Source organism: Moschus berezovskii, chromosome 16 (genome assembly GCF_049115385.1).
Source record: "Moschus berezovskii isolate FMDL1 chromosome 16, NW_MosBer_1.0, whole genome shotgun sequence".
Taxonomy (NCBI): domain Eukaryota; kingdom Metazoa; phylum Chordata; class Mammalia; order Artiodactyla; family Moschidae; genus Moschus; species Moschus berezovskii.
This window is the reverse complement of record NC_142475.1, coordinates 60,744,938-60,770,089: the sequence shown is the minus strand read 5'-3', so window position 1 is coordinate 60,770,089 and position 25,152 is coordinate 60,744,938. Positions and strand designations below refer to the sequence as shown.

Sequence of the window (25,152 nt, the reverse complement as noted above, 5' to 3'; positions counted from 1 at the left end):
CTGGATGGAGCCTGGCCACAGGCGGAGGAAAATGGAAAGCAGATTTAAAAGGACTTTGGTTTAATTGTCACTCAACCAGCTGTGTCTCAGCTGGGAAAATTCATCTGACAAACCGTAAATAACTAACATCAGTCCCCAGAATGCACACCGGTCAGGGGTCCAGGTCTGGGGTCAGGATGCAGAACGGTAATGACATTGGTGATGAAGACTGAGTCGCTTTTTCCCCTAATTCTGCATGCAGTCCGTCACTCCTGCGAAGACGAGGAGGGAATTAAATTCAACTCACATGGGCCAGTCGATCAAATCTGGCGAAGAGCTCGTTGAGCATCCTGACCAGCTCCTGAGCAGACAAGGTCGTGGAGAGGTTGGTAAATCCTTTAACATCTGCAAAAAGAATACTAGACAACAGGGAAGGGAGGGGGAGGGGGAAGAGAGTACATTAATATTTGAATCCACCTTGGGAGAAACATCCCCATTCAAACAAACCCACCGTGGCCTGAGATGTTAGCTCTCCTTGCCAGGGGAGTCTCGAGGTATACCTCAGTGTTTCCCAAACATTTCAGCGGGCAGTCCACCCAGGGGTTCAGGAAGGACAAGACGGCAAGAGAAAGCCCTTCTTCCTGTGCAGGACTGTGGAGTGCTGGTCACGCGAACAACCCAAAAGGGGAAGTTTTCAGTAGTGAAGTGAAAGTCACTCACTCGTGTCCAACTCTCTGCAACCCCCTGGAATTCTCCAGGCCAGAATACTGGAGTGGGTAGCCTTTCCCTGCTCCAGGGGATCTTCCTAACCCAGGAATTGAACCCCGGTCTCCTGCACTGCAGGTGGATTCTTTATCAACTGAGCCATGAGGGAAGCCCTGGAATAGATCAATTTATTGTGGAAAACAAAATGAAGCCTTCCTTATGAATTATACTTGCAAATGCAGATGTCATGAACACAGAGCGCAATGGACACAGGAACAAAAGAATGCAAAACCACATTATCTCCAGTCCAATGACACATGCTTTATCCCAAACTGCAGGCATAAAGAGTTACGATGTTTTTTAAAAATTGCAGAAACAAGTAGCAAGCCTGGGAGACCTTCGGCAGAATAATAATGACTTCTCTGAAATGTATATTTACTAAGAATTTCAGTTAGCTGAGGGCTTATCCTATGCATATTGCTTGGTGTAAGGGAAGGGGTGGTCCTTGAAAGCCTTATCAAAGCAAGGCACTGTATGAGCGCTTAGTTAAGCCACCCAGTTAGCCCATGGGGAAGGCACTGTTCATCCCAATGTGAAGATCAGGAAATTTTGCCCAACATTCACAGGTAGCCCTTGGCAGAGTTGGGATTGTCCTTGAGGTTGAACTGCATGGTGAGGCACCATTCCACCCACCTAACACACCATCTCAGGGATCAATTCATCCTCAGGGGTACCTCTGAGAGGAAGGATGAACATCAGAGAGGGTACCGTATTTTCTTGATTCCCGTGTTTTTATCAAATCTCGAAACTGACTGCATGTTTGCAGTGTGTCACACTTTTTGGTTAATTTTCTTAGTGTTGCATAAAAGAATGGTGAGTTTCACCACCAGTGTGACTTAGTTTTATGAAATAGGTGAATCGGCCAGAAGGCACTGTGGAATGTACATTGACTTACGCTGGTCATCCCTGGTATTCAGTGGTTCTTAAAGCTGTCTCCATTACAAACTCCTTTAAGAATCTGATAGAAGTTATGGATTTTAGCTTCTAAAAAATGTGCAAGGATTCAAAATTTTGCACTTGATTTCAAGGGATTTTTACTTTCCCGGAAGCCCACTCAGGGACTCATTAGGAATCCTTAGATCTCAATGTTTAGAAATATTTATTTCCTTTTATTTATTTATTCAGCTGTACTGGATCTTAGTTGTGGCAGATGGCATCTTCGATCTTTGTTGCAGTATGCAGGGTCTTTAGTTGTGGCACGTGGGGTCTCGTCCCCTGACCAGGGATCAAACCCAGGCCCCCTTCATTGGGAGCTCAGAGTCTTAACCACTGAACCACCAAGGAAGTCCCTTTTAGATGTCAATTTAAATGCTATTGCTTTAATTAATTAGTTAATGCCTTAATTATTTAAGCAAATATTTATGTGACCAGCTACCCACTGTGCTAGAAAATTGTATTAAATGATAAAGAATGCCCAGTACCTGTCCTCAAGATCCTCAGAGGATGGGGAGTGGAGTTGGGCAGACAAAGAAAAAAACAAAAACAACGCAGGCAGCGAGTGCTGTAATGGAAAGGCTCATGGAGGGGCTGGACCAGCCACTAGAGGATCAGGGGTTTCCTAGTGAAGCCAAGTCCAGGTGGAGTCTAGACTGACCTAGGGCAGGGGTCTCCAACCTCTGGGATCTGAGGCCTGGTGATGTGAGGTGGAGCTGATGTAATAATAATAGAAATAAAGGGCACAATAAATGGAACGCACTTGAATCATTCATCCCCTGTCCATGCCCTGGTCTGTGGAAAAACTGTCTTCCACGAAACTGGTCCTCGGTGCCAAGAAGGTTGGGGCCTGCTGCTCTAGAGAACTTGATGGTAAAGTGAATAAAAGAATGGGTGCTCTTAGCAGAGATCAGCACACACTGGAGTCTGATTGGGGAAGGAGCAGACGTAACAGGCTTCTGCAAGAATTCAAAGACAGCTTGTCGAAGGGTAGCATTGAGCAAGGAAGGTGGGAAGAGAAGAGGGAAAAGGGAGAGAGAGAGAGAGAAGGAGGGAGGAAGGGAGAGAGAGAGATGAGCTCAGAGAAGAGAACAGAGGAATGATAAAGACGTGCTGGACAAGCCAGGCTGATGAAGACAGACTTTTTCCTGACCACGAGGGAAAGCGAGCGAAGGGTTTTAAGCATGGGAATGACACCTTTAGGTTGTTCCTGTATGAGGCTTCCTCTGGAAGAGTCACCACACGGCTACTGTCCTACACAGTTTTCTGGTGGTATTGTATCTGGTCATGTGCATAGCATTTGTGTCTGGACAGACTGGGGTTCAAATCCCAGGTCAACCACTTATGAACACTATGAACTTCTCCAAGCCTTTGTCTGCTGGAGATCGTTTCAGCACCTACTTCACTGGCAGGTAGCGAGTGTTTAGCACAGTGCCTGGCATAGTAAGTGCCCCATAAATGCGTCAGCTCTTGGCATCATTATTGTACAAAAGTGCACTATAATTGAATGGTTGAATGGAGGAGAGAGAGACAAGCAACGAGGTAGAAGAAAATCTGACTATTAACTGGATTATTTATCACCTGAAGTTAAAAGAATTCCTAGCTGTGGGCAAAAGCCTGAAACAACAGTAGCAGCAATACTCAGAGAGTATAGACTGTGGACTTGATCTCGGAGTTCTACATGTATGAACTCATTCATTCCTCATAACAAGCTATGAGGGAGGATCGAGGATGATCATCTCCATTTTACAGATGAGGAAGCTGAAGCCTGAGTAACTTGGCAACACACATGAAAAGCTGGGGTTTGAACCAGACAGCCTGGCTCTGGAAACTTTACTCTTTTTTTAAAAAATCTTTGGGCCGTGCCACGCATCATGTGGGCCCGCAATCAGGGATCGAACCCTCATCCCCTGCACTAGAAGCACAGGCTCTTAACCACCAGACAGTCAGGGAGTCTGTACTCTTTACCACTATAGTATGCTACCTTTGAAATAAGCCATCATCCTCACACACATGGGAAGTGGAAGGGTCCAGAGACTGTCTAGTAGAACTGCTCACTTTATGGATCTATTTGCCTCAAACTACTAATATCTGTCTATGGAAGGAAAGGTTCATTCATTCATTTAACAGCTAATTAATTAAATGACTATTATGTGTCAGATCCTGGAGATACAATGGAGAGTGGAAAGTACAATCACAGCCCTTATGGAACAAGGAGCCTACTGAAAGAAGAAATAGAATCCTTAAGAACAAAGGGCATAAAGGTTTCAGACATGCTCGGTGTTTCAACAGCATCATTTTTGTGTGTGGTCTCTTGAACACACGTTGCTTTATGCAGGGTGTCTGTACAGGGTGTCTGTACAGGGTGTGCCTGCTCCCTGGCATAGCTTTCTTTCCTTTTACAACCCACTAAAATCCTGCTTGTCTGCATCCCAGTGTGCACTGTAGCACTGTCTACAACAGCCAAGACATGGAAACAACCTAAATGTCCATCAACAGAGGAGTGGATAAACAGAGGATGTGTTATATGGCACATATAACAATGGAGTATTACTCAGCCATAAAAGGGATGAAACTGTGCCATTTGCAGAGACATGGATGGACCTAGACAGAGTGAAGTAAGGCAGAAGGAGAAAAACAAATATCCTGTATTAATGCATGTATATGAGATCTTACTTTGCCAACCAAGGTCTGTCTAGTCAAGGTTATAGTTTTTCCAGTGGTCATGTATGGATGGGAGGGTTGGACTATGAAGAAAGCTGATAGCCGAAGAATTGATGCTTTTGAACTGTGGTGCTAAAGAAGACTCTTGAGAGTCCCTTGGACTGCAAGGAGATCAACCAGTCCATTCTAAAGGAGATCAATCCTGGCTGTTCATTGGAGGGACTGATGCTAAAGCTGAAACTGCAGTACTTTGGCCACCTCATGCGACAAGTTGACTCACTGGAAAACACTCTGATGCTGGGAAAGGTTGGGGGCAGGAGGAGAAGGGGACGACAGAGAATGAGATGGCTGGATGGCATCACTGACTTGATGGACATGAGTTTGAGTGAACTCTGGGAGTTGGTGATGGACAGGGAGGCCTGGCGTGCTATCATTCATGGGGTCGCAGAGAGTCGGTCACGACTGACCAACTGAACTGAACTGAACTGAACTGATATGAGATCTAGAAAAGGGTACCGGTGAACCTACCTGCAAAGCAGAAATAGAGACAAAGTCATAGAGAACAAACGTATGGACACTAAGGGGGGAAATGGGAGTGGGCTGAAATGGGAGATTGGAATTGACATACATAAACTATTGACGAAGGTGAAAGTCGCTCAATCGCATCTGACTCTTTGCAACCCCATGGACTATACAGTCCATGGAATTCTCCAGGCCAGAGTACTGGAGTGGGTAGCCTTTCTCTTTTCCAAGGGATCTTTCCAACCCAGGGATCAAACCCAGGTCTCCTGCATTGCAGGCAGATTCTTTACCAGCTGAGCCACCAGGGAAGCCCAAGGATACCGGAGTGGGTAGCCTACCTCTTCTCCAGTGGATCCTCCTGACCCAGGAATCGAACCGGGGTCTCCTGCATTGCAGGTGGATTCTTTACCAACTGAGCTGTGAGGGAAGCTCATATGATAATACGTACAAAACAGATAACTCATGAGAACCTATGTGTAGTACAGGGATCTTTATTCACTGCTCTGTGGTGACCTAGAAGGAAATCCAAAAAAGAGGGGCTAAAGGTATATGTGAAGCTGATTTGCTCTGCTGTACAGCAGAAACTAACATAACATTGTAGAGCAACCAAACTCCAATAAAAAATTAATAAAATAAAATCCTGGACTTCCCTGGTGGCTCAGTGGTAAAGGATACACCTGCCAGTGGAGGACACATGGGTCTGATCCCTGATCCAGGAAGATCCCACATGCTGCAGAGCAACTAAGCCCAGGCATTGCCATTACTGAGCCTGTGCTCTAGAGCCTGGGAGCAACAACTATTGAGCTCATGTGCCACAACTGCCGAAACCCGGGCGCCCTAGAGCCCGAGCTCTGCAGCAAGAGAAGCCACCACAATGAGAAGCCCAGGCATCCCAACTAGAGAGTAACCCATGCTCGCAGCAACTAGAGAAAAGCCTGAGCAGCAGTGAAGACCCAGTGCAGCCATAAATCAATCAAGAAAACCCTTTTTTAAATGGTCCACCTTAAAAAAAAATCTTTGGAAAAATAAAATCCTAGTTGTCCTTTAAGACCCCATTCATATGCTAAGATTCAACTTTGATGGAGATTTCCCCAAGCATAGCTGGTCACCACACTCTCGCTCTTTGCCTAGCCTGTGGTCTCCTCTGTCAGGCTAATCCCCTAACCATGTGTGCGAGGTGTGCTCCATCCATAGGTAAAGAACAGGAAGAGCATCACCTCTGTATCCCAAACCCTGTATCCCAAGCCACGTGGTGGGCCTCATGAAATATTCCCTGAATTGAAACAACAGAAATCTTCAGAATTAAATCTTCCTTTCTCAGAGTGGTCATAGCCACCCCTGGCATCCCCTGGAACCTGCTTAGAAATGGAGAATCTCAGGCCCCATCCCAGACCCTCTGGGTCAGAATCGAACAAGAATTTAACAAGAGCCCCAGGTGATTTTTGTGCATGCTTAGTTATGTAATAAGTTTGTCAAATAAAAGATAAGAAGAAACCAATGCCCTGGTTCTTACTTTATTCTTCATTCTGCTACCCCCAGGTGCTGGGCTCAAGATCAGATCTTTTGACTCTAAATATAAGCTTGTAACCTTCCAAGGTGAATATACTGAAGAGGCCATATTAATTGTCAGATCTAATTTGTTTACATAAGTTGTTCATTTGGCTGAAAATAATTTGGCTGAAAAAAATTAGTCACTCTGCAAATACTGTCCTCAAGGATGCTTAGCAGAATTCACTAGACTCATTAGGAACATGAGCCGTGTGTAGACTTTTCTTCCTAACCTGTGTTTTTGGGAAGGTTATTTAACCTCTTTGAGCTTCCATTTTCTTGATAATAAAGCAGAGATCATGCAAGCTACTCTTCAAGGTTACTCCACTTATAAATATCATTTATATCACTTATAAATAAGTGATATATCACTTATATCACTGTTATAAATAACAGTGTAGTCCTCAATAAGTGGAGGGTATGTAACTCCTTGTGAAAATTTTTGGGAATTGGAGAGATGGCCACTCAAACAGACCTTCAAAGCCAAGTTTTCTAGCTCCACTCAACTGCATTTTGTTTATGTTGAAACCAAGCAGGTCCCTGTGGGGCTCCTGGGCACCCTTTCTGTGACCCCTGTAAGGTCGGACCTCAGTGGCCATTGTTGGACTTCTCCTCCCCCTCTTCCCTTTCCCGCCGGCGGGAAAAAGTCCCGCTGGACTCTGACTATTGTGCTCTATTCTCTCATTCCCTCCCCCACTACTGGAGTGTCCTGGTAAAAATCAACCCTCTCCTAACCTCCCCCTTCTGTCCAGAAACAGCATTCTGCCCAGAAACAGCAAGAACTATTCCGCCGCGTCAGCACAACCTTGAGCAGACCGGGCAACCAACCCAGTCTTGCACCGCGCCCCCCCCTCCCCCGCCCCGCTAACTGACCTATGAGACCACCACTCCAAATCTTGCCTAAAGTTATATAAGTTGCCTCTTGCCTTTGTTCCGCACGGACTTCCCCGACCTCGCTCTCATTAGGTCTGGGAATCCCGCCCGGCGGCGCCTAGGCATTAAAGCCTGTTACATTATCTATTTGGCATCTGGGTTCTTTTATTTAACATCATTGGGCTGTTTCGATCTTACACCCCCCATTTCTTGATTACAAAAAATAGGGTCCATCCAGCCTCTGTGACTTTCCCTGAGTTCCAAAGGGCAGGCTCAAACAATTACTAATTAGGGAAGGGATGGGATGCAAAGACCAGGGCGGAGCAGTTAAGAAACAATAGTGCAGCCTTGGGGCAGGGTCCTGGTTCCCCTTCAGGGGATACACACAACAATATCTTTGAGCTGTTTCCCTATACTGAAGTAGAAGTTAACATATGCTGCCCACAAGCACAGGGACCACAGACTGGTTGAAACCTGGTTGATGATGCTCACGCCCACTCACCTCCCCACCAGTGGATCAGAAGAGTATCCATCAGCTGATCACACCCTCTTTGAGCTATAAGACTCCTCACGGCCCCCTCCAGGTCAGCACACACTGTTTTGAGGGCAGTAGCCCACTGTGGCCCCCTTGACTTGACAAAGCAATAAAGCAATTCTTTTCTACTTCACCCAAAATTCTGTCTCCAAGACAGTCGGAGTACAGAGGCTGGATTCAGCTTCAAAGTGATGATTGCCTACTTTGACAAGCCTGGCTGGGAAGAGGCAGCCAATCAAGAAACTGAGTGGACTGAGTTATGTGCGCATACGTGCAAATGTACATGCTATGGGGTCGGGGGCAAGAGGAAGGGAGCTAGAAGCTCGGGCAGAGAAGCTAACTGTCCACCAAATCCACACCTCCCGGTCACTAGCTAAGGCCACTAGCAGGGGCTCTGGCCCTCTTGTATCACGGTGGGGCCATGTAACCAGGTCCCATCAATGGAATCTGAGCAGACTGACACATGCCATTTCTGGGCCAAGTGTTATAAAAGCAGGTATGCCTTTTCTCTCCAAGAACAGAATGGTGAGAACGTTGACACCCATATGAAATGTAGGGGCCTTTATCCCTGAATCACCCACTGACCAGGGTATATAAGCCAGGAGGAAACTGTGTGGACAAATTATATTGAATTTATATCACTGAAACTGAAAGGTTATATGTTAGAGCATTACCCTAACTAGCACAAGAAGAGTCTTAAATATATTGGGAGTAAGGAAAGAGAAATAGAACTGGACAGATGGGACTGGAAGCCCAAATGGTTTGCCATAAAAAGCCGAGTAGCCAGGTGGAGCGCCAGAACAAAGCTGGTGAAGTCTCAGATGTTTATAGCCAAAATCGACTTGACAGTCCAAATGTTTTGTCCATTTCAAGCAGCTAGGCTTTTGAATTAGGGAAATGGAGATCCAGAGAGATGAAATGATGCAGGAGATGTGCCTCAGAAAGTGCTCTGGGATCGTGCAAACCCGGAGCTGCTCGCCGCAGTCCACCCTAGGACACTCATGTTCCCAAGCATGGCTCCTCTTACCACTCCTTATCAGGGCGGGATGTAATGAGCTGGATGAAATATAACTGAGTGGGACATTTAGAGCAGACTATTTTTAGGGAAAGGTCACAACATAAAAACGACATAAAAGCAACTGAGAAGAAAGAATGATCCAGGTGGGTTGCCTGGAAGAGAGTGACAGGATGAGAACTGCACTTCAAAAATGTCATCTTCCTGCACTAGGTGTGCTCTGGGGGCTGGGAAAAGGCTGTCCTCCTCTGCCTCTTTCTTTTTAAATCTCCGGTCCTATTTTAGTTTTCAGTAGCCCTTGTTGTGGGCAGAAGAGGCTTCACCGCCCCGCGTTAAGAACATCTTCCCTGGACCTGCGGAGCCGTGGGCATCTCACCATCAATGCCTCTACAAACAGCAGGGAGTGGCGCCTCCAGCTGCCAGGATCTTTGAACATTCTTCTCCCATTAGAAATGGCTCCTTCACCGAGAGCTCAGGATGCTGGAGAATGTAGGGCAGCAAACTCAATCTTAATTTAGTGTGGCTCCAAGTTCTGGAAAGGAGTCTGGAGCACAAAAGTTCAGTTCGATGACTGAAAATAAATGGGCGAGGTGCAGAGAGCAGAAGTAACTTTAGTTGTCCTCCACTAAGGGAAGTCCTGGAAACTGATTAATGCAGAAGGAACCCCAAACGTGTTACTTATTGAACTTAAAGCTCCCAAGTATGTTGATATGGGAATGCAGGCTTCTTTATATTTTTATTTACAAATATTTACTTCTGTATATTTTTATGGTAATTTTTTCTCTCCTCTTTCTCCATGGTGACAGGCACTTTTGTCATTTGTCATATACCGATTTTATAATATGCCATATTTCATTACAGTTATACTTCATTAATAGATTTAAGGGACTATGGACAGAGGTTCATGACATTGTACAGGAGACAGGGATCAAGACCATCCCCATGGAAAAGAAATACAAAAAAACAAAATGGCTGTCTGGGGAGGCCTTACAAATAGCTGTGAAAAGAAGAGAAGCAAAAAGCAAAGGAGAAAAGGAAAGATATAAGCATCTGAATGCAGAGTTCCAAAGAATAGCAAGGAGAGATAAGAAAGCCTTCCTCAGCGATCAATGCAAAGAAATAGAGGAAAACAGAATAGGAAAGACTAGAGATCTCTTTAAGAAAATTAGAGATACCAAGGGAACATTTCATGCAAAGATGGGCTCAATAAAGGACAGAAATGGTATGGACCTAACAACAGAAGCAGAAGATATTAAGAAGAGGTGGCAAGAATACACAGAAGAACTGTACAAAAAAGATCTTCACAACCCAGATAATCACAATGGTGTGATCACTCACCTAGAGCCAGACATCCTGGAATGTGAAGTCAAGTGGGCCTTAGGAAGCATCACTAGGAACAAAGCTAGTGGAGGTGATGGAATTCCAGTTGAGCTATTTCAAATCCTGAAACATGATGCTGTGAGAGTGCTGCACTCAAAATGCCAGCACATTTGGAAAACTCAGCAGTGGCCACAGGACTGGAAAAGGTCAGTTTTCATTCCAATCCCAAAGAAAGGCAATGCCAAAGAATGCTCAAACTACCGCACAATTGCACTCATCTCACACGCTAGTAAAGTCATGCTCAAAATTCTCTAAGCCAGGTTTCAGCGATACATGAACTGTGAACTTCCATATGTTCAAGTTGGTTTTAGAAAAGGCAAAGGAACAAGAGATCAAATTGCCAACATCTGTTAGATCATCGAAAAAAGAACAGAATTTCAGAAAAGCATCTACTTCTGCTTCATTGACTATGCCAAAGCCTTTGACTGTGTGGATCACAATAGACTGTGGAAAATTCTGAAAGAGACGGGAATACCAGACCACCTGACCTGCCTCTTGAGAAACCTGTATGCAGGTCAGGAAGCAACAGTTAGAACTGGACATGGAACAGACTGGTTCCAAATAGGAAAAGGAGTACATCAAGGCTGTATATTGTCACCCTGCTTATTTAACTTATATGCAGAGTACATCATGAGAAACGCTGGGCTGGAAGAAGCACAAGCTGGAATCAAGATTGCCAGGAGAAATATCAATAACCTCAGATACGCAGATGACACCACCCTTAGGGCAGAAAGTGATGAGGAACTCAAAAGCCTCTTGATGAAAGTGAAAGAGGAGAGTGAAAAAGCTGGCTTAAAGCTCAACATTCAGAAAAACTAAGATCATGGCATCTGGTCCTACCACTTCATGGCAAATAGATGGGGAAACAGTGGAAACAGTATCAGACTTTATTATTTTGGGCTCCAAAATCACTGCAGATGCTGATTGCAGCCATGAAATTAAAAGGCGCTTACTCCTTGGAAGGAAAGTTATGACCCACCTAGATAGTATATTAAAAAGCAGAGGAGACATTACTTTGCCAACAAAGGTCTGTCTAGTCAAGGCTATGGGTTTTCCAGTGGTCATGTATGGATGTGAGAGTTGGACTGTGAAGAAAGCTGATCGCCGAAGAATTGATGCTTTTGAACTGTGGTGCTGGAGAAGACTCTTGAGAATCCCTTGGACTGCAAGGAGATCCAACCAGTCCATTCTAAAGGAGATCAATCCTCGGTGTTCATTGGAAGGACTGATGCTACAGCTGAAACTCCAATACTTTGGCCACCTCATGCGAAGAGGTGACTCACTGGAAAAGAGTCTGATGCTGGGAGGGATTGGGGGCAGGAGGAGAAGGGGACGACAGAGAATGAGATGGCTGGATGGCATCACTGACTCGATGGACATGAGTTTGAGTGAACTCCGGGAGTTGGTGATGGACAGGGAGGCCTGGCATGCTGTGATTCATGAGGTTGCAAAGAGTTGGACACAACTGAGCGACTGAACTGAACTGAATTAATACCTCATTAAATTACATATCATTGGAGAAGGCAGTGGCACCCCACTCCAGTACTCTTGCCTGGAAAATCCCATGGATGGAGGAGTCTGGTAGGCTGCAGTCCATGGGGTCGCGAAGAGTCGGACACGACTGAGCGACTTCACTTTCACTTTTCACTTTCATGCATTGGATAAGGAAATGGCAACCCACTCCAGTGTTCTTGCCTGGAGAATCCCAGGGATGGGGGAACCTGGTGGGCTGCCATCTATGGGGTCTCACAGAGTTGGACACGAGTGAAGCGACTTAGCAGCAGTAGCAGCAGCATACTTATATATGGGCTTCCCAGGTGGCGCTAGTTGTAAAGAACTTGCCTGCCAATGCAGGAGATACAAGAGACATGGGTTTGATCCCTGGGCTGGGATGATCCCTTAAAGGAGGGCATGGCAACCCACTCTAGTATTCTTGCCTAGAGAATCCCATGGACAGAGAAGGCTGGTGGGGTACAGTCCATGGGGTCACAGAGAGTCGGACACAACTGAAGTGACTGAGCATGTATGTGTGCATGCTTGTATATAAATCATTATGCTGTGTGAATACATATTTCAAAATTTCATATATATCAAATATTTATTATATATTTTGTATTTTTCATATTTATATATCATTGTTCTGCCTTCACGTGTGCTGATTCCTCTGTCCAGGATTCCTTTCCTTGGTTTTTTTCATTTGACTGACTCAATTTCAAAGAAGCAAATAAGAATCATCTCATCTAGGAATGTTTCTTTACCCACCTCCATCCCCACTCCAGGCCTTCTTCTTTTTATGGTCTCTTACCATCCTTTGATTATTTTAATAATAGAACCTCACACTGGATTATAGTTATTGGTACTGCCCTGAGCCTGTTCTGCAATTGGTATTGATGGGTTCCCATTGACTGGGGGACCAGTTCCTTGATCTGGATTGTATCTTTTATTAGAGCTTCTGTTTGACAAGGGGCTCTTTGCAAACTCAAGCATCTAAATCAGTGTATCTCAATTCTTGGTTGAGAATCTGAATGACCCATACTTAAACACCCTCTAAAGGGTTGTGTTAGAATGAAGCTTTCTGCCAGACTTACTTTCACATGAGTGCCCTGGCACACCAGAAAAACACCCAGGGATGCTGGTAAGAAGGAAAAGTTCTTCCGTTCTACTGAAGTTAGGAAGAAAGGAACTAAGAGGGTACACTGGTGATTTTTAGAGCTGTCCAACCTATAGATTCCCCCCAATGCTTGGGGAATTCCCACCCTGTGATATTTGCTGGGAGGGAGACACAATTTTATTGGACAAGCTGAAAAGTTAGATTGTTTGCTTCGTTGTTACTTCTGGGGAATGACTGGGGCTCAGCCAATTGGACACATACATGTGCCTCAGGCTTGCTTAACTTGAGATGCAAAGAGGCGGGGTTGGTGGGGGGTGGTCAGAGGCAGCCAAATCCAGACTCTGGGGCTACAGGAGGAATGCTGTGTGCAGGGGTGGAGTCTGGGACAGGGCTGATAGCACAGGGAATGGATTCTTCAGGAACAGTGGAAGCAGCCAGTGTCCTCACTGGCCCAGTGCCCTGCTGTGATGTTGGCTGTGCTTTCAACTTCATTCTGGCCCATTTCCTAAGCCTGCCTCTCCATCCTTCCCCAGTGACTCTGGGAGCCACCACGTGGCCTTTCACTACATTTCTTTTACAACAGCCAGGGTTGGATTCTTTATTTTTTTTTAAAAGCATCAGTTTTCATTTATTTCAATTCAGAGAATAAAAAGTGACTTGATTTATCTTTTATTCATTTGCTATTTAAAAATGTATTACTATGACTTGGAACCAATTATGAATAAATGTTTAAGAATTTTAAATTGTAAAATATTACTAAGATATTAAATATCCTATACAAAATTTTCATAAATATGTCTGTAAGTAAACTTTGTATGAACCAAGGAAAAGAGAAACTATTTTTTGCTTATTTTGAGTTATAAAAAAATAAGACCTCAAAACCAACAAATGCTGCTCCACATTTACAAGTGATGCTGTTTTACAAATTTTTCAGCTCATGAACTTTAACAGGGTTGGATTGTTTTTCGCTTGCAACCATGAAAATGTCTGAAACAATCTACAATATGCTTAATGTTCTATGATACGCTTACACCCATCCTTCGCTTTGTATATATCTTCACTGACATAATCTGTATAAACCACTGTAAGGTGGCTGTTAAAATGCCCAGTTTACAGAGAAAGATGCTGAGATGCAGGTATGTAAATTGCCCACAGTCATACACAAGGAAGAGGGAGAACTGGAATTCTAAACTGGTCTGCTTCATTAAAGGGCTTCCCTGGTGGCTCAGACAGTAAAAAATCCACCTGTGATGCAATAGATACCGCTTCCATCTCTGGGTTGGGAAGATCCCCTGGAGAAGGGAATGGCTATCATTCCTTTGGGAGGGCACTCCAGTATTCTTGCCTGGAGAATTCCATGGACAGAGAAGCCTGGTGGGCTACAGTCTGGGGTTCATGTCCATGAGGTTGCAAAGAGTTGGACTGAGCTACTAACACTTTCACTCTCTCACTGCCTCATTAAGGAGCCCCCCCACCCCGCCCCTCTGATTTTCACTACCTACCATATCATCTGACACAGAGAAGGCATTGATGGATGGATGGATGGGTGAAGCAATAACAGATGGTTGGGTGGATGGATGGATGAATGGGTGGCCAAAAATATGTTTGCAAAACAAAAATAAGCTGTAATCCTTTTTTTGTATTGTTTTAAAGACACTTATGGGACTTCCCTGGTGGCATAGATGGTAAAGAATCCACCTGCAATGTGGGAGAACCAAGTTCGAGCCCTCAGTGGGGAAGATTCCCTAGAGAAGAGAATGGCTACCTACTCCAGTATTCTTACCTGGAGAATCCCATGGACAGAGGAGCCTAGTGGGCTACAGTCCATGGGGTTGCAAAGAGCTGGACACAACTTAGTGACTAAACAACCAAATCTCTGTAGGTTGCTCAGCAAGAGCTTTGTGCATTAGGGAAGCTCCCTGACCTGATGAAGCCTCAGCGTGCTGATCTGAATGGGGAATCAAAAGACCCATTTTTTGTTGTTATAAAACAGTCTATGGGAACATGCTCAGTGCCTTGCTTGGTGTAGGTGAGGTTCTAATACTTTTGTGTATCTCATAAATTCATTAGAGTTAGAAACAGCGGTGATGAACATGGATAAGGAGGAAACAGGACTACAGTTCAGCTCAGAAGAGAGCCCTGAATGGGACATTCACAGCCCCTTACGACTTGACCCTTGTCTGCCAAGGTAGATGGGCTTGTTCCAGACAAGTCTGGGAGTAGATAGGAATCTACACGATGGCAGTGACTTAGCATGCATAAGAAATATAAAGAAGGGACATATGTAATCACCCCTGAAGCCTCCAGATTATATTCTGGAATCATTTTTTTCTCATTAAAGTATAAAAAGCTCTTGTCTTTCTTACTCAAAATGTAAAGGCAGGCAAGCCTGCTGTAGGGGAGCCAGGCAAGAGGTTGATTAGCAAATATAACTGCATTTCTCTGACATTCTTCTGGAGGCTCAATTTGGAAGTGTAAAACTCTCTGATGAATAATCACTAGTTAATGAGTTAATCAATCACATGAAGAAAGGCGCTGACATTTAGGCAAACAGAAATCATGGCGGTGAGGTGAGAGCAGCCAGCGCAGAGACCCAGGTGGGGGTCTTGTTGCTCACCTGACATTCTCATAGCGATGGATGTAGATCCGGTGGAATTGATGCTGCAGGTGCTCGTCTTCCACGTTGGTCATGTCATTGATCATCTCCAGGACAACAAAACGAGGCAGCACGGACAGCACAAGTCGTTCCTGGGACAAACCAACACAAGGGTGAGAACTCAAGTATTGCTGCCGTGTATCAGTAAACAAAAGACATTAGAGCCATCAAGCCAGGAGATTACAGCTGCCCTGACGGTGAGCCCTGAGGGAACTCAGGATGGAGACAAAGGAGCTGCCCACTGCCAAGTTCATCTAGCAGTCAGGTGGCTGCAGCAACCCTGGACCACGCACCCTGAGGAAACTCCGATGAGGAAACACACGATACTTGCCCCAGAGAGCAGAGCTGCATATCAAAAGCATTATTTCAATGAACCCAGATGCTTGTATCTTCCCTTACATAGAAAAGCGCCAAATTCCTTAAGGAGAGATGTTTGATTTTCTTTTGTTAACAGTAATCCTTTGATGTTCCAACTACCTGGTCTCTTGTTGCAAAAACTCTTACATATCCTGGCTCCCCCATCCGCCCTTGCCTCTTAGAAACAGTTTTCTCAGCATGTCTGAGATGCTGTGTTCCAGGTTTGAAATCCTCAGAAAGTCTGCTGAATAAAACTGTTAGGGGAGTGGGTAAATTTCCTGGGTTCTGTCTCGTCACAACAAAAATTTGAAGCGATGGACTTAAAGCCCTCGGTACGTCACAGCTCTCGGACAGTGTTACAGCTGCTTGTTATAGCTCAGTTTTATTTAGAAAATAAAAGGAAAATATGTCATCAAGGCATGAGGGCATGCCGACCCAAAAGACGCAAAGAGAAAATAAGAGAGACAGACAGAGTGTGTGCACGTGCAGACACACAGAGAGACCCCCGGCCCTTTGGCTCCACTTATTATACATTCTTTCTCCTCCCCTGGGCATGCCCTATGTAAACTGGGCTAGCCAGGAATGCTGTTTGTTCTACCTGAGGTCCTCACTCTGGTCCTCGGACCTTCCTTTGTTCTATTTTGGTGGTCTTTTCCCTTCCTTGACTTTTAGCCGCCGCCATTCTGGTGGTGGAAACAGCCATCCTTTTTCCTATTCTAACTACCTAACAATAACTATCAACTTTTAGGTTGTGCAATTTTTTTCCAGTCAGCAAGGGACAGTCTTGTTAAACTGATCACTGGGTCTCAGAAGGGTGGATAGAGCATGTACAAGTCATGGGGCTCTTGGCTGAACTTCTTGAGGAACTATTGATTTTCTACCATTCTAGGAACATGACAAATGTCTCCTGAGCACTTGTTATTTTCTGGGCGCTGTGATGAGTGTTGGTAGATGGTGGTGAACCAAATGGGTGAGAGCCCTACTACTGTGGAGCTTACATTCTGAAAGGAGATACAGACATTGAATACAACACTCTCAAACGTGCCCACACACGTTTATGTGTAACAAATGCCAAGAAGAACAGGTCATGATCAGAGATTACGGTGGTTGACGACATGATCCAAATTGGGGGTCAGGAATGACCTTCCTGAGGAACTGATATGTAAATGAGTTTCTGAAAGTTTGGAATGAGCCAGCCTTGTGTAGTGTGAGAAGAGAGCCCCAGGAAGAGGAAACAGTGAGTGCAATGTCCCGAGGCAAATGGAGAGCAATGGTGAGGCTGGAGGGTGGCAAGAGAGGAGTGTGGTGATATGCAGTGAGGTTGGAGGTGTAGATAAATGTGTCAGACCTGCCTAAGATGTTAGCATTTAATTCCAACTAAAACCAGAAGCCACTGCATGATACTAAGCAGAGGAATGACATAAGTTGATTGATATTTTAAAAGAACATCCTTGGCTGAGGTTAGGAGAATGAATTGTCAGAAGGGGCCAAGGGTGCGGGCAGGGAGACCAGGTGAGAGGTGATGGTGGGATACGGCCTATAGGACTGGCAACCAGAAGGATGGCAGGAGAGAAAGAGGGTATAACCATGGTGATATGGGGAACACATGTCACCCGGGGCAGATTCATGTCAATGTATGGCAAAACCAATACAATAATGTAAAGTAATTAGCCTCCAATTAAAATAAATAAATTTAAAAAAACAAACAAACATGGTGATAGCTAGGTATGTGAGTTTGGTTAATGGGAAGCATGTGTTACATTCACTGAAATGGGGAACACGGGAGAGGAATCAGGCTCAGAAGACATCAACTCTTCCTCAAGAGGAAAGGAAACCAGAAACACATAGCCTGAAAGTAGGAACTTTCAGAAAAATGTTTTACCATGTGATCAACACGGTAGATAAAAACAAAATAACCCATTGACTAGCAACATGAACTAAAACCTAAAATGATTTTATGCTGTGGGAACTAGGCAAGAATCTGCTTCTTTCTTTTTCTATAATTTGCTCTAGTATGGAAAGGAGTTTAAGACAGATACATTTTATTATTATTAATTTTCAAAAATTAAGTATAGTTGATTGACAATGCTAATTGTTAATTTCTGCTGTAGAGCAAAGTGATTCAGTTACACACACACACACACACACACACACACATATATATACATTCTTTTTAAATATTCTTTTCCATTTTGGTTTATCATAGGATATTGAATATAGTTCTCTGTCCAAACAGTAGGACTTGGCTGTTAATCCATTCAACCTATAACAGCTTAAATCTGCTGACACCAACCATCCACTCCATGCCTCCCCCAAGCCCTCCCCCTAAGACAGGTGCATTCTAATCATCATAGTTTCTCAACTCTTCATAGATATTTATGGATCCTAAGCATTTTCACCATTCATTCTTTCATTTGTTCCTCACAAAACCCTGAAAAGAAGCAGGCACAAATAATAAGCTTCACGTAACCGACAGACTGGATCAAATCAAACCGCTTGCATGACCTGAACACTTAGCACATGGCAAAGCCAGGACGCAATCCTTTACCATGCTTTTCCTGGATGGGATTCTTGGTGAGATGGGAAAAGCCCCAGGCTCTAAGTCTGACTGGAGTTCAGATCCTGCCTTCATCACTCAATGATAAAGTTGTACTAGGTAAACATCTATTTCTGCTTCATTGACTATGCCAAAGCCTTTGACTGTATGGATCACAATAAACTATGGAAAATTCTGAAAGAGATGGGAATACCAGACCACCTGACCTGCCTCTTGAGAAACCTGTATGCAGGTCAGGAAGCAACAGTTAGAACTGGACATGGAACAACAGACTGGTTCCAAATAGGAAAAGGAGTACGTCAAGGCTGTATATTGTCACCCTGCTTATTTAACTTATATGCAGAGTACATCATGAGAAACGCTGGGCTGGAAGAAGCACAAGCTGGAATCAAGATTGCAGGGAGAAATATCAATAACCTCAGCTATGCAGATGACACCACCCTTAGGGCAGAAAGTGAAGAGGAACTCAAAAGCCTCTTGATGAAAGTGAAAGAGGAGAGTGAAAAGGTTTGCTTGAAGCTCAACATCCAGAAAACTAAGATCATGGCATCTGGTCCCATCACTTCATGGGAAATAGATGGGGAAACAGTGGAAACAGTGTCAGACTTTATTTTTTGGGGCTCCAAAATCACTGCGGATGCTAATTGCAGCCATGAAATTAGAAGACGCTTACTCCTTGGAAGGAAAGTTATGACCAACCTAGATAGCATATTGGAGAAGGCAATGGCACCCCACTCCAGTACTTTTGCCTGGAAAATCCCATGGACGGAGGTGCCTGGTAGGCTGCAGTCCGTGGGGTTGCTACGAGTTGGACAAGACTGAGCGACTTCACTTTCACTTTTCACTTTCATGTATTGGAGAAGGAAATGGCAACCCACTCCAGTGTTCTTGCCTGGAGAATCCCAGGGTCGGAGGAGCCTGGTGGGCTGCCGTCTATGGGGTCGCACAGAGTCGGACATGACTGAAGCGACTTAGCAGCAGCAGCAGCAGCAGTAGCAGATAGCATATTAAAAAGCAGAGACATTACTTTGCCAACAAAGGTCTGTCTAGTCAAGGCTATGGTTTTTCCAGTGGTCATGTATGGAGGTGAAAGTTGGACTGTGAAGAAAGCTGATTGCTGAAGAATTGATGCTTTTGAACTGTGGTGCTGGAGAAGACTCTTGAGAGTCCCTTGGACTGCAAGGAGATCAAACGAGTCCATCTGGGGGAGATTAATCCTGGGTGTTCATTGGAAGGACTGATGCTAAAGCTGAAACTCCAATACTTTGGCCACCTCATGGGAAGAGTTGACTCATTGGAAAAGAGTCTGATGCTGGGAGGGATTGGGGGCAGGAGGAGAAGCGGACGACAGAGAATGAGATGGCTGGATGGCATCACCAACTCAATGGACATTAGTTTGAGTGAACTCCAGGTGTTGGTGATAGACAGGGAGGCCTGGCATGCTGTGATTCATGGGGTCGCAAAGAGTTGGACACGACTGAGCGACTGAACTGAACTGAACTGAGGTGAAATTCACCCTCTCCCTGAGACTTAGTTCCCTGATTTGGCAAATAGTGATAAGATCACCTACTTCACAAGGCTGCAATGAAAATTCAATGAAATAAAATACGTGCAGGGGTTGGAGTTAATTCCCTCCTGCTTCCTCTTTGCTCTATTTAACCCTTCTCTCATGTGAAGGGCTTTATTAATGACGTGTCCACAGAGCTTTACATAATGAGGTTTTTCCTCTTGGGAAAGCTGTCCCATTGTGGGGCTGAGAAGCCTGCTTCCTGCAAAGGCCCCTGCCTGATGTCCATTTCATGCTTATTACGCTGTCTGTCAATTTCCAGGTACTTGTGATCCAGTTCAGATAACTGCTGCTGGATGGGAGTCGGTCTGTATCAAGGCTTTGAGGGGCACTCTGAGCCTCAAAACTGTAGGTACTAAATAAATATTTCCTAAACAATTGAGTGAACAGAGAGATGGCAGAGACTGTGTTCAGTTCATGACTGCATCTCCTTCCATGGCCGTCACAGTCCCTGGCACAAGATAATTAATTATTAAATAGATTCTTTAAGTGGCAGTGCATATTCAGTCTTCAAGTATGGCATAGACGCTTTATGGGAGAATTATTTTTTTATTTTTAGAAAACATTTTAATTTCAATGTGTTCCCAGATGACTAAAAAATTTAAACTTATTACAAATTATCATACACAAGAGCTTTTTCTGACTAAACCATTTCATGTTTTATTTTCTGACTCTTAGTTCTGGGACACTGGTGAACAGAACAGCAGATATTATTTAGGAGGTAGGTGCACCTTGTTTGCAAACAGAAATAGATTTTGTTTCTTTGCTTTGTTTTACAATTCCAGAAACACAAGAATTTAACATTAAATACCTTGTAATAATCAAAAGGGAATAATCATAATATTGTCCCCATTAATTCTGAAGATATATTTCATAAAGTTCAACATCTTTATGGGAGATTTTCAAAATAAAATTTTAATAGCAAAATTCTCCAGCACCCAGGTTTGCCAGCCTCTGGCTAGTCTGGCTACTGCCAACTGCCCCAGCTCCCCAACCTGTAAGGCATTTTCTTCTAGACGATGGGAAATTGCCTGGAGTCTGCTTATAAAGCCCATTTTCAACACTTTTGCTTCCCTCAGATTTGCTAGCTGCTTGAGAAACATCATTCAAATCCCCTGAAAACACAGGCTGAAAGAAAAATGGGAAAGTTTGCCCCTTAATACAATTCCCAAGTCTTACTGAGGCAGAATATCAGATTTTCTGGCTTTGGAGATCAGAGGTACAAGACTCTCTCCTGTAGCCAGACTGGCCCAGGGGGGCCTTTGTACTCTCATTCTGCACGTCTTTCTCTCCCCGGGTTTTTCTCATTTGCGTGAAAAGGGAGCCCGGGTGGATTTCAAGGGCCTCAGTGGCTCCTGCCTGGACTTGCCTCTCCTCTACCTGGCTCTATTCCCCGTCATCAAAATGGCTTCTGGGCATCTATTGCTACACTGCACCCTGAGGGGGAAGTCATGGTGAAAACAGTGAGGGAGTCAGCATCCTCGTTTTATGCAAATGCTGGCCCTGGAGGAGAGAAGAAAGCAGGGCAGTCCTCTGAGGCAGGCAGTACTTCCGAGCTTGCACCACGCACCCATGCCTCTGAATGGCTTTGGGAAGAACTCACCATTCAGACCCTCGCAAACCGGAGACTCCCAATACTCTCTGTACCGTAGGCCAAGCAAGGTCAACTGCAGTATAGGTCCAGGCTCTGGCCAGAGGCTTATCCTGGGGTTAGAGATAGTATCTTTTTAAAAAAATGTTTATTTATTTGGTTGCACTGTGTCTTAGCTGCAGCATGTGGGATCTTTAGTGGCAGCAGGCACATTCCTAGTCAAGGTGTGTGAACTCCTAGTTGCGGCATGAGGGATCCAACTCCCTGAGTAGGGATTGAACTCAGGGCCCCTGCATTGGGAGGTTGGAGTTCCAGACACTGGCCCGCCAGGGAAGTCCCCCATAATATCTTATTTTAAAGTGATCGCTCATTGTGTAACAAGCCAAGTACTTTGCATTCAGTATCTAATCAAAACCTCACATTAACCATGCATGCATGCTAAGCCACTTCAGTTGTGTCCAACTCTTTGTGACCCTATGTACCATAGCTCATCAGGCTCCTCTGTCCCTGGGATTCTCCAGGCAAGAATAGTGGAGTGGGTTGCCATGCCGTCCTTCAGGGGATTCTTCCTGACCCAGGAATTGAACTCATGTCTCTTAACATTTCCTGCATTGGCAGGTGGGTCCTTTACCACTACAGCCACCTGGGAAGCCCATAGTAGTGTGAAATGGAGTATTTGCTGCCTTATCAGTAAACAAGGATGTGACAGCCATCAGGGATTTCCGGCCTCCAAATGTAAATCTCTGATCCCAGAGAGAACCCAAAAGGGAGAACAATGCCTATGATCCAGTTTCCTCGTCCTCCCTACAGTGAATGAGGACCTAGGGATGTAAAAATACCAAGAAGCAGGATGTTGGCCCAAGACAGCTGAGATGCATATGAAAGGAATGATTTCAGTGAGCCCAGACGCTTGCATTTTCCCATACATAAAAGAGCACCAAATTCCTTAATTTGAGATACCTGATTTTCCTTAATTAACAATAACCTTTTGATGTTCAGACTACCTGCCTTTTGCTGCAAACTTCTATCTAACCTGACTCCTCCCCACCCGCCTCCCCGCAACAGTTCTCTCGCGGTCACTTGAGATGCTGTCTCCAGGGCTTGAAGTCCTGAGAATTCCCACCAAATACAAAATAACTCTCAATTTCCAGGTTGTGACTATTTTTTAATTGACAGTACGTTACTATTTTCATTGCATTTTATTGATATATATAAGATGTTGAGATTTAAAGAATTTAAGCCAAATGAAGCAGTTCAGAGTCACACACTTGGTAAGTGTGTAGTGAAGACTCAAGCCCATTTCTTTTTCCTTTGAAACTTAGATTGTAATTCATCCATTTATTCACTTGTTTCTCATGCCAAGCCGTAGGTGCTACGTGACAGGTGCAGCGCTGGGCTGGAGAATAGGCAGTAGACAAAACCAGACACAGTACTCACCTTTGCAGAGATGATATTCTAGAGGTAATGAATGGTAAATAAAAATATGGAGTAAGAACACAGGATGCTGTTTATATAAAAATGGAATTGCACACTTTGGAAAGACTTGGTAATATTGCGTAGCTAGAACACTGCACCAAAACTAGATGTCAGCAAGCCAACCACACACATTTGTGGGGAAAATAATAAAAATCCAGAAATCACTCTGATAACTTTGAGAGTACTTTTAAATATGTGGCTCCATTTTAAAGAGCTAGAGATTTTAACTGATGCACTAGTAGCTGTGGTCTCTGTGAGAAGCAATAGACCTCTGCTTGAAAAATACCTTGGCCTTATTTTAAGAGACCAGATAATGAACTTATTATTCCATGTTTAAATTACAAATAAAATATTTAAATTGAATTCCCATAAGCTCCCATTTCAACCTACTTTTTCAATTTATCAAGCAGTTTCCCATCCAGATGACTTCAGCTAAAGGGATTTTACAGTTCTTATTTGGGTGTCTGTCACCCTCCCTAAGTGTTCCCCAGGTGGCACTAGTGGTAAAGAATCCTCCTGCCAATGCAGGAAATGGAAGAGACGAGGGTTTGATCCCTGGTTCGGGAAGATCTCCTGATGGCAACCCACTCCAGTATTCTTGTCTGGAGAATTCCAGGGACAGAGGAGCCTGGAAGGCTACAGTCCATAACACAGGTTTGCAAAGAGTGGGACGCGACTGAAGCGACTTAGCACAACACAGCACAGCACAGCACCCTCCCTAAACTGGGAAGCATGTGAGAGCAAAAAGGATGTTTTTTCCACCTCCAGAAACCAACACGGTTTAGTGAGGAAGTGGCTATATTATCTGATTCCTTTGGTGATAAAGAGACAGATATTCTAGTTGACACAGCTGAAGCAAAATCAGCCTTTATCATAACTATACTGGTGTCTTAAGGAATCTAGGGGCAAAACCTGGACTTTGGAAACAAAAAGAACCAGAGACCCATAATGACTCTTTCCTTAAAACTTGGGTCTCTTCTTCTCCTGAGGGTCAGCTTCATTCTCCTCTCTGACTCCTCAGCCACTGGGAGCTCTTGGTCCTTATCCTTTGGCCGTTTTTGAGAAAATTTCTTGAAGAGTTCAAGATGCAATATGTCTGCTCAGGAGCTTGGGTCAAACATCTAGCTCATGCTAGATGCATGGTGCAGGATCAGGACAAAGATTATGGCGTTAATGGGGTGATCATTATAACAGGGGAACTCCTTAATGGTTCAGTGGTTAGGACTCTGTGCTTTCACTGCTGAGGGCCAAGGTTCAATCCCTGGTCAGGGAACTATGATCCCACAGGCTGTGCAGAGCAACCAAATAAATAAATAAAAGGATTAAGGTTGTTCTGCTTTTCATTATCACCATTCATTGGCAGTTTTAAAAAATGTCAGCCATAAAATACCCCTGTTCACTCCCAAGACGACTGCTTAGCAGAGAAGTTGGCATATAGGACACCTGTAGATCCGTCCATGATATGGCAATGCATACCTTTGTCATCCATCTCAGCTTGGCCGAGGCTCGGCACATCTGTGGTAACCTTTAGCTGAGGGTCTAGTCTGATGTGTCAACCACTGTAACATGATGAAATAAAAAGGAAGGCACTTTCCTTTGCCCTTTGGAAATGCAACGATAAACCAAAGGCAATATGACACTCGGGGAGATGCTATGTTCTCCTGAAGGAATATAGTCAAATGTGGGAAATAAAGAACACATTTGTTAGCCCAGAAGACATTAGGCACTAAACCTGCTGCTAAGTAGCCTCTCTTGAAAATCTCTCTTTTAAGTACTTCCTAAGGCTCACCGACTCGATGGACATGAGTTTGCGTGAACTCTGGGAGTTGGTGATGGACAGGGAGGCCTGGCAAGCTGCAATTCATGGGGTCGCAAAGAGTCGGACACGACTGAGCGACTGAACTGAACTGAACTGAACTGAAGGCTTGAGGATGTCAAAGTCTTTTCAGAGAATGCTAAAAGGCTCTTTCCCACAAAGTTCACTACTTTTCTCAGTCGCAGGTAACACGATTAAGCATTGTGCTGCTTTCAGATAAAAGATGTTGATATGTAGGTCAGAAATCACAATCGGAAGAACTAAACTTTTTTTTGGCATGTGCTCACTAATTTTCTGATCTTGGACA

General features: G+C 44.4%; 1 protein-coding gene across 1 annotated transcript in view; it reads right to left on the bottom strand.

Annotated features, from left to right (window-relative positions):
• Nucleotides 1-25,152, bottom strand: part of ADCY8 (adenylate cyclase 8) — a 237,202-nt gene that overhangs the window by 146,368 nt on the left and 65,682 nt on the right. The window contains exons 3-4 of the mRNA XM_055432577.2: nucleotides 15,443-15,573; nucleotides 287-398 (exon numbers count right to left, since the gene is read on the bottom strand). Of these exons, the coding sequence (XP_055288552.2) occupies nucleotides 287-398; nucleotides 15,443-15,573 (243 nt within the window). The remainder of the gene's footprint in view (nucleotides 1-286; nucleotides 399-15,442; nucleotides 15,574-25,152) is intronic.